At 34.0% G+C, this 9,002-nt stretch overlaps 1 protein-coding gene and 1 pseudogene across 1 annotated transcript; both read left to right on the top strand.

The window, feature by feature from the left end:
• The first annotated feature begins 2,672 nt into the window (after positions 1-2,672).
• Positions 2,673-4,373, top strand: PUB8 (E3 ubiquitin-protein ligase PUB8). Its single transcript, XM_003518129.5, has one exon. The coding sequence runs from the start codon at positions 2,785-2,787 to the stop codon at positions 4,039-4,041; it is 1,257 nt and encodes a 418-aa protein (XP_003518177.1). The 5' UTR covers positions 2,673-2,784; the 3' UTR covers positions 4,042-4,373.
• Positions 4,374-5,831: 1,458 nt separating this feature from the next.
• On the top strand, positions 5,832-6,913 carry LOC100794733 (stress-related protein-like; annotated as a pseudogene).
• The last annotated feature ends 2,089 nt before the right edge of the window (positions 6,914-9,002 follow it).

The raw sequence follows: 9,002 nt of genomic DNA, 5'->3' as shown, positions 1-9,002 counted from the left end.
GAAATAAAAAACAATAAAAAATGAAAAATATAAGTAAATATAAAATTATACTCACCGATAATTAAATAGCATGATAAATGTATAAAAAAATACCATAGACAAGTATCCAAGTTTTTATTCAATAAAAATTTTATTTTATTATTTATAATAAGTATAAATTTAATTACTCATTTAATTTTTATAGTTTTCAAATTTATTTATTTTAATTTCTATAGTTAATAAGTTAATTTTTTTAGTTTATGAAATTTATATTTTAATTTTCAAGAAGTTACTGTAGATAAAAAAATTTCACTAACGGAGTTAAAAAAAATTATCAATAAAGACCTTTCAGAAATTAAAATATAAACTTTAAAAATTAAAATTTTTATTTATTAAATTTTAGGATTAAAAAATTCACTTATTAACTATATGAATTAAAAGAGATAAATTTAAAAATTATATAATTTAAATGAATAATTAAACGATAAGTATGTTAGATGGAGAGCGATAAAGCGAAAAAAAAAAAAAATCAACACGTTGTTGGGGTCAAAGAACTGTGCCAAGAGCCAACTGGAGTGTAAGTAAGAATCCGGCGAGTGAAGTTGAGACTTGAGACAACACCGTCATTCAAATGAATCTCACTTTTCTTTTTTTCTTTAGTTTTTGCCCTTTTTATTTGGTTGCATCAATTAATCGGAATCTCAATTCTCAACACATCGAAAATTCCACTAATGTTTCTTAATTTATTATGCAATGCGTCAACAACTAATTTTCAAATGTCGGCCAAAAGTCAACTCTTAACGTTTAACGGAAACCTGCATGAGTACGTTGGAGCTAGAAAATGGAGAGAGAAACCAACGAACACAACCTTAATAGATAGTCAAAGGGATAAATCATAAATGCCACAATAACCCCCAAGTCTTCGAAAGAAAAACAAAAAAAAAAATAAATATATTCCTGGTATGTACAGGAGCTATTAATTTCTTTCATTTCCTCCCCTCCTTTTTCTATTTTTAATTTGAATTTAAATTTGATAAATGTATAAGGATTTTACACGCAGTGTTATTATTTAAAATAGCTGCAAAAAAGTTCTTAAAGTTAAAGTTACAAGTAAAATTTGTGATTATAAAACAAAAAGGTGAAATTTGTGACAAATTAAGAAGGCTTACAAAGGCATTGAACTATTAATTGGGAAAAAGAAAATAAAAACTAACCGTTAGAACGGCTCCTAGCTAGAGTAAGGCATTGAAAGCCTTTGCCTTAGGCTTTTAAAAAATATTTTTACTTATTAGTAACATTATTAGAAGTTCTAAAAAACCTTCATCTAAAAAAGAAGTTCTAAAAAAAATATTATTAGAAAAACTAAAAATACAGTAAAAATTATTTGATGAATAATATTAGGAGTAATTAGATTTCCCCCTAAAATAAACTTCTGTTTTATTTATTATAACTTTCTTCTTATAAAAAAAATGTCTTGTTCTTCCTTTCACAGTTTCACTGTTTCCATTGATTAATACTATTCTTTCTTTCAAACTATTGAGTAATATATGTAAAACAACATGCAGCTTATTGTTTGGGGTTGAAAAAAATGTCAACAAAATTGATTACGATAATTTGATAAGTAACTTTGCAACTTAAAAAAATTTAAAGATAATATTCAACTAAAATTGTTATAATTTTAGCAAACTATATTTATTAATTTTAAAAGGTCATATCTTAATATTTGTTTTTAAGCCTAAATAAATACTAAGCTGGCATACGTTCCTAAAATGACATTTATAAACATCGAAGGCTTAATAAATAGAGGTATATGTATATATATATATATATATATATATATATATATATATTCATAAATGAGTTAAAACAGAATTGACTTGATTAAAATTTGTTTGGCCTTAAAAATTGATTAGAACATTTATTTGAATTTGACCAAAACTCAATAATGTTTGAAATGAGATAGAAATTAGGTCAACCTAATTTATTAACATAATATTTATTACTGTATTAAACATAACTATATCTTATAGAATTCAAAAAATATAAGAAACTAAATTTAAGATATATTTTACTACTCCATTGATTAATAAATAATACAAATATGATATTATATTAAGTAAAATGCCATTGATTAGTTAAATAAAAAGTCTTATTATTAATATATAATTATTGTATAAAAATTTTAATAAATGAGACCCTAAATATTGAGTCAAATCAACTAAAAGTACAACACAAATTGGCCTTAAAACCGCTCTAATTCCTTAAAATGAAATTGTCATCGTAAGAGAAAAATGAATTTGCAACATCAACATAATATAATATTGTTGGCAAACAAGTTTGTACCTTAAACATGTATCTCAATACTTCTAGAAATTAATCCTTAATATTTAGAAGAAAAAAAAAACTTCAAGTTCACCCAAAAATTGAAGTCGCAGCAGAGAACGGTTGTTAAAATTAAACCCTACATGCAACTTGTGTCAGAAATTAAAACTTTAGTTTTGAGTTGATAAGTTGATGTTGGTGAATGGTGACCACGTAATTAAAAGTTGAGCCATACCCACGAGGAGTTAATTGGAAAAGTCGTCGTTCGTCAGAAGAAGGAGCTTCATTCTTTATTTATTTTTCCGTGTTTTGACTTTGCTTCCAATTTGAACACGCAAACACTATAAATTACAACCACCCAACCCCCACACCCTCTCTCATCTTCAACTTGTTCAACTCTCTCAAAACCAAATAAAATCTTTCACAACTCAAAACTCAAGCTCCAAATTTTCACTTTACACCTTTGAATTCATTTTTTCACACATGGACGAGATCGACGTGCCTCCGTTCTTCGTGTGCCCTATTTCATTAGAGCTCATGAAGGACCCCGTGACGGTCTCCACCGGCATCACCTACGACCGCGACAGCATCGAGAAGTGGCTCTTCGCCGAGGTGAAGAACGACACGTGTCCCGTCACGAAGCAGCCCCTCCTCCCGGACCTCACTCCGAACCACACGCTCCGCAGACTCATCCAAGCCTGGTGCACCGTCAACGCCTCCCACGGCGTCCAGAGAATCCCCACACCAAAACCACCGGTCGACAAAACCCTCATCGAGAAACTCCTCCGCAACACCTCGGCTTCGGACTCCCCGAGCCTCCAGCTCCGGTCCCTCCGAACCCTCAAGTCCATTGCCTCGGAATCCCAATCAAACAAACGCTGCATCGAATCTGCAGAAGGCGCAGTTAATTTCCTAGCAACAATTATAACCACCACCACCACCACCACCACCAACCTACTCGATGATGACATCGAGTTGGAAATAAAAACAAGTACAGCCCACGAAGCATTGAGCCTTTTACACAGCATTCAGCTGTCAGAGTCCGGTTTGAAGGCTCTGTTGAACCATCCAGAATTTATAAACTCTCTAACCAAGATGATGCAAAGAGGGATCTACGAGTCACGCGCCTACGCTGTTTTCTTGCTGAATTCCTTGTCCGAGGTGGCGGATCCGGCGCAGTTGATTAACCTAAAAACTGATTTGTTCACTGAATTGGTTCAGGTTCTTAAGGATCAGGTTTCGGAGAAGGTCTCGAAGGCGACCCTGCAGGCATTGATTCAGGTGTGTTCGTGGGGCAGAAATAGGGTGAAGGCTGTGGAGGCTGGAGCTGTGCCGGTTCTGGTGGAGCTTCTTCTCGAATGCAACGAGAGAAAACCGATAGAAATGGTGCTGGTTTTGTTGGAGATTTTATGTCAGAGTGCTGACGGGAGGGCGGGGCTGTTGGCCCACGCGGCGGGGGTGGTGATCGTGGCGAAGAAGATTCTGAGGGTTTCAACGATGGCGAACGATAGGGCGGCGAAGATTCTGCTTTCGGTGTGCAGATTTTCCCCCACGCCGGGCTTGGTGCAGGAGATGGTGCAGCTTGGGGTGGTGGCAAAGCTTTGTCTGGTGCTGCAGGTGGATAGTGGGAACAAAGCAAAAGAGAAAGCTAGGGAGATTCTCAAATTGCATGCTAGGGCTTGGAGGAATTCGCCTTGCATACCTCACAATTTGCTTGCTTCGTTTCCAATGAGTTCGTGAAAGAAAGAAAATCCACTTTGTTTTTGTTTTGTTCGTGACACCATTGGATGTAATCGATTATTTAAGAAACTAATTCCTTCTGTGAGATCTAGTTTGCGGTGAAAGAAAACCGAAAGTAAATCACAGTTGAGTTTTCAATTGTAGCTAGCTAGTTTCTTCGGTGGATTCTTGTTTATTATTTTGAATTTTGGTGTTTTTCGTCATTATGTGTACAGAATTGTTTGGGAACATTCAAAGGATAGGTGTGGGCATCAAATGTTGCCCGAAACAAATTGGAAATTTATTGTCAATTGCATATATTAATGGAATACTGACACAAACTCACACTGGTTGTTTTGTGGTGAACTTCATTACTGATTTTGTTATTCACTCCTAATTCTTGGATGTTTTAACATTTTATTGTTGATTTAAAATTTGGTTGGTTATTTTAGAATTCCAAAATGCGATCATGTGTTTTTTTTCCTCAATTACTCAATTATACCTTAAAATAAGGGATTTTTTTTTTGACAAAAATAATGGAAAGTCCAGTAAAAATGTGTCTCTCTATGATGTTTAAATGTGTTCCAAATGATTTTTAATATAAAATTTTCTTTTTTAATTTCTTAATTAATGTCCTAAGATACCGTTTAACCAGATTTCTTACTTAAAAATAATTAAATTCTTTATCAGTTAACTAAAGTACTCATTCAAAACATTGATTATTAATCATATTTTCAACTAGTATATGATTATCTTTTTTATTTGAGCTATGAAAGATTTCTTCAAAACCAAATTTCTGGTTAATTTAGAAGATTCAAATTCAAGAAAAAAAAAGAAGAGTAACATCAGTAGTTACAAGAAACTGAAATTTTATTCCAAGCTCAATACAGGAGACCTCTTGATAATAATACAAAAACGATATAAAGCCAAAAAAAAAATATTCGTTTGATGCGACATACTAGTTGACTCTTAAACAAATTAGTAGTACGTTGCTGTTACTTATTTCATACAACAACTATTCTTAATTTTTTTGAGAAGTCAGACTTATTTTTTTTTAAGTCATCACCACTCGTAATATTATCACATTTTCGAGTTTATGTAATGGAAAGGGACGTAAGTTACATATTATATACAATTAATTAATGTAATGCCCTATCACCTCTGCGTGGACCTAATGCTTTAATCGTTTCCACCCTTAATTGGAAATTAAATCATACAGCTAGATTTTGGTATATCTAGTTATACCTACTTCTATATCTGAATGAAGAATAAGTACACCAAGAGGGAAATATATAGAGCATGTCCAAATATGTGAGGGCATAGATATATAGCTGGTTCTGGTTGTTGAATATGATGAAACCGTTAAATAGACGGCATATCCTTTACTGGTATTAATTAGTTTAATTGTCTCCAAGGGAAGAAGACAGGTCCAACTTTATGGCTCCAACTAGTAAAATAAAAAGGAAGTAGAACCGTTATCGATTGCTTTAATTGCGGGAATTTTCAATAACTTCGTTTAAAATTGATGAATTAGTCATTCTGATCTGCCTCAATCAAGCAATATATATATATATATATATATATTTCTTTTTGATAGTTTTTATGTTATGTATACTTTTATTTTATTTTATTTTTTTCGGAAGGTTATTATTATTATTATTGACGACCTTCTTCAGTACTAATACATATTGGTTTTTAAAGAAAATGTTTTCTGACAAATCATTTCACAACACTGTTCACATCAAACTACTCATGTACTAGTAGATTTTGATTTCTTTAATTTGGCACATATGTAATAAGTGTAAGGAGATATGAGGTAAGATATATAAGGGAGAAGAAAAGAGAAAAAAGATTGTATATTTAATTTTTTTATTAACAAAAATTAATAATACTAACACAACTAATATTTGTCGATATAAAAAAAAATATAATAAGTGTAATAATGATGATCTGAGTGTGAGTGGTATATAACCAGACTGATTTAAGCGTTGTAAAGCTAATATATAATTATAGAGATTCTTTTTTGTAATTATAAAGGGGAAGAGTCATTATATTAGGAATGATTATAAAAGTTTTGATATTCACTTGAGACTAGTTCGGAAAAAATTGCAATGAATTATTCTACTTGAAACTTTCACGCAATTTAAGTAGTGTTGAATTATGTTGAATTAATGAAAAATTCTTTATTTTCTTGAAATTTGCAATATGTACTTATAAGCAATGAATTCCATACATAGTAGCTTAGCATACACAACCTCATGGCACTACTAAATAAACATTCTTTTACGATACTGTTTTTAAGACGGTTCTACAAAACTGTCTTGAAATAAGATATTCAAAGTCGATTTTAGTAAAATCGTCTTAAATGCATCTTTCATCTTTTATATTCTCTCGCTTGGCCTATTGACTTTTTAAATTCTTTTTTTGATTCTTCAAAATGGAAAAGAAGTAGGGTTTCTTCTTTGCCCTCAAAGACGAGGTGGTCCATGGACTCTCCCCCTCGCGTTCTCACTCCACCAGCCTCCCCTAAAGGCTCTGATGTGCTATGCCATCCTCTACTCATACACCAAGGAGCGCGCGGGTTGTCTGAAGCCCAACGTCGACATCGTGGAGGAGGTCATGAAGACCTTCGTGGCTTCGGTCTACGACAGGTTCCACCTTGTCCCCGACGAGGTCCTCAAATACACGAATCGGAAGGTTGTCGAGTTAGACAACCATGTTCCCTCCAACGTGAAAAAGGCCGTGATGTCATCTCTACCTACGCCATGAACATTTACTCCAAGTACGAGCCCACGACAACGGCGAAGCAGTGTGCGGTGTTTGCATGGCGGAAGCTCCACTAGCTTCCGCTCTTCCCTCAAGTTCCTGCTTATCTTCCTTTGGTGCCTACTGAGATGATCATCGGTCTTTAGTGGAAACTGATCTCGGTCTATTATGGTTTTGAATTTCTTATTGTTTTCACTTTGTTTACAAACAAAATGTTGTTGCTAATTATCGAGGAAAAAAGGGTAACTAGATGATAAAAGTTGGGTGGGATTTTGTTTTTGATATTTATGTGATGACATCTGACTTTATACTAGAAACTAAATACAATGATGACATTTTGAAGTTCTAATGGGTCTATAGGTTTACTCCTCGGGCTTCAGGTGTTGTTTTATTGGGAATGAGGGGGTGTCTGATTGATTGTTATAGATAAATACGTTATTCTGAAATAGTTTACATAACTAATTGTTATCACTACTAGAAATGCGTGTTTTTATGACAGTCATTCTACGACGGTTCTTTTGGAACCGCCTTAAAAAAACGAACTAGTGGCATTTTTATAATTATCTTACTGAAAAAAGCCTTGTACGACACACATTCTAAGACAGTTATTAAAAACTGCCTTAGAATATGTGTTGGTCATAAAAATTACGATGGGTTTTATTAAAACACCGTAGTTATCTCAATTGAATTTAAAAGCCCTATATATATATATATATATATATATATATATATGAGTGGTCCACGCACAACCAGCAAAGGAACCCTAAGCCCCAATCCCATGAGGGATTAGAAGCAGAGGCTCTGCATCCATTCCAAACCCAATCCTTGTCTCTGTTGTGCCCACTAAGGAGCACACAGTCACGCGTTGCGTTGAGGGACTGAATCTGCGACCATAATGGCGGTGCCCAATTGGAACTGAGCAGGATGTGGTTCTGCAACCTGAATGGCGACGACCGAGGCCTAGTGCTCCTCTTTTAGAACCTTCCAATCGTGTCACCAAAGAGGAGTTGTTATTCCAACCGGAATGGAGACGCTTAAAGCCAAGTGCGACTGCAATTGCGAATGCCAATGCGAGTGTTTGGGAACCTGAATGGAGGCGATCGAGACCAATGGCAACGACGTTTCCGTGGAACCAGAATTACAACGTTCGAAAAGGTACGGCGTCGAGTTCCGACGACGGCGACGGTGGGGTTGAAAGACGCGAAGACCCTAACGACCTTTGGCGGTGACGTGCTCCTCCGACTACGGGTATATACATTCATTGTTCAAAGAAATGTTCCCTTCTACTTGGTACTTACTTTCTCTTTATCATGTTTCGTGGTTTAAGACTTGGAATAGGTACTGTAGAAACTACTATAATAAGGTTCCTCTCATGTCCGGTTTAAGCATGCATTATTGGTAATTTAGTGGTTTTTGTTTCTATTGAATTGATCTCCCAAATCCTAATTTGCAGGTACTACTTTCTTGTTAATTCTTTATACCATTTTCTTATTATAAATTAATTAATAATAACATATTACAACTGCGCTTATCTAAAAAGATCGATCTATGCTCTCTGTTCTTCAATATGCAGCTATGAGAAGATCTAATTGTGCAATTATAAACAATTAACAAACAATATCATACAGAAAAAATAGAGTAACTAAGATCAACTCAGATCAAGATGTATTGATTGAATATTTGGGAACATATATGCAATTTTCCTTTCATTTTATATATGCAATGCATCAAAACAAAATGTTTCATTTAGGGAGGGATTCTTGTGTTTTGGAAGAAGGGAGGATTGTCAAATGATATCTGATGTAATCTATACTAATGTTATTCTTGATGCAAAGTCAGTGAAGTGTATCATCCCAAGCCAAGCCAGTTTTCACAAAGTAATAAATAAACCGCAACCAATTCACAATTGTTTAAAACAAACCAAAAGTCTCAAACCATAAGCAAAGGGTTAATGTTGCTTTGAATAGCTTTAGTGAATTTCATCTTTAGAGTTTCTGCACTAGAATTGTATTCTTCCTTTAAAACTACAAATGTAATCAGTTGTTTTGGGCCTCCATTTGCAGTTGCAACACCAATTGCAGCTATCTCCAAAATGCATTCATCCGTTCCATCACAGACATGCTCAATTTCTACAGAACTTATTTGCATATCAGAAACAGAAATTTCAAAGTTAAAAGAACAACGAGTCCAACGATGGCAAAGTAAGAGCAAGAATC

Source organism: Glycine max, chromosome 2, assembly GCF_000004515.6.
Source record: "Glycine max cultivar Williams 82 chromosome 2, Glycine_max_v4.0, whole genome shotgun sequence".
Taxonomy (NCBI): domain Eukaryota; kingdom Viridiplantae; phylum Streptophyta; class Magnoliopsida; order Fabales; family Fabaceae; genus Glycine; species Glycine max.
Note: the sequence above shows the minus strand (reverse complement) of the source record. Positions and strands in the feature narration are given on the sequence as shown.

Excerpts from the sequence above, each read along its gene's own strand:
- PUB8 (XM_003518129.5), top strand. The coding sequence starts at position 2,785 with ATGGACGAGATCGACGTGCCTCCGTTCTTCGTGTGCCCTATTTCATTA.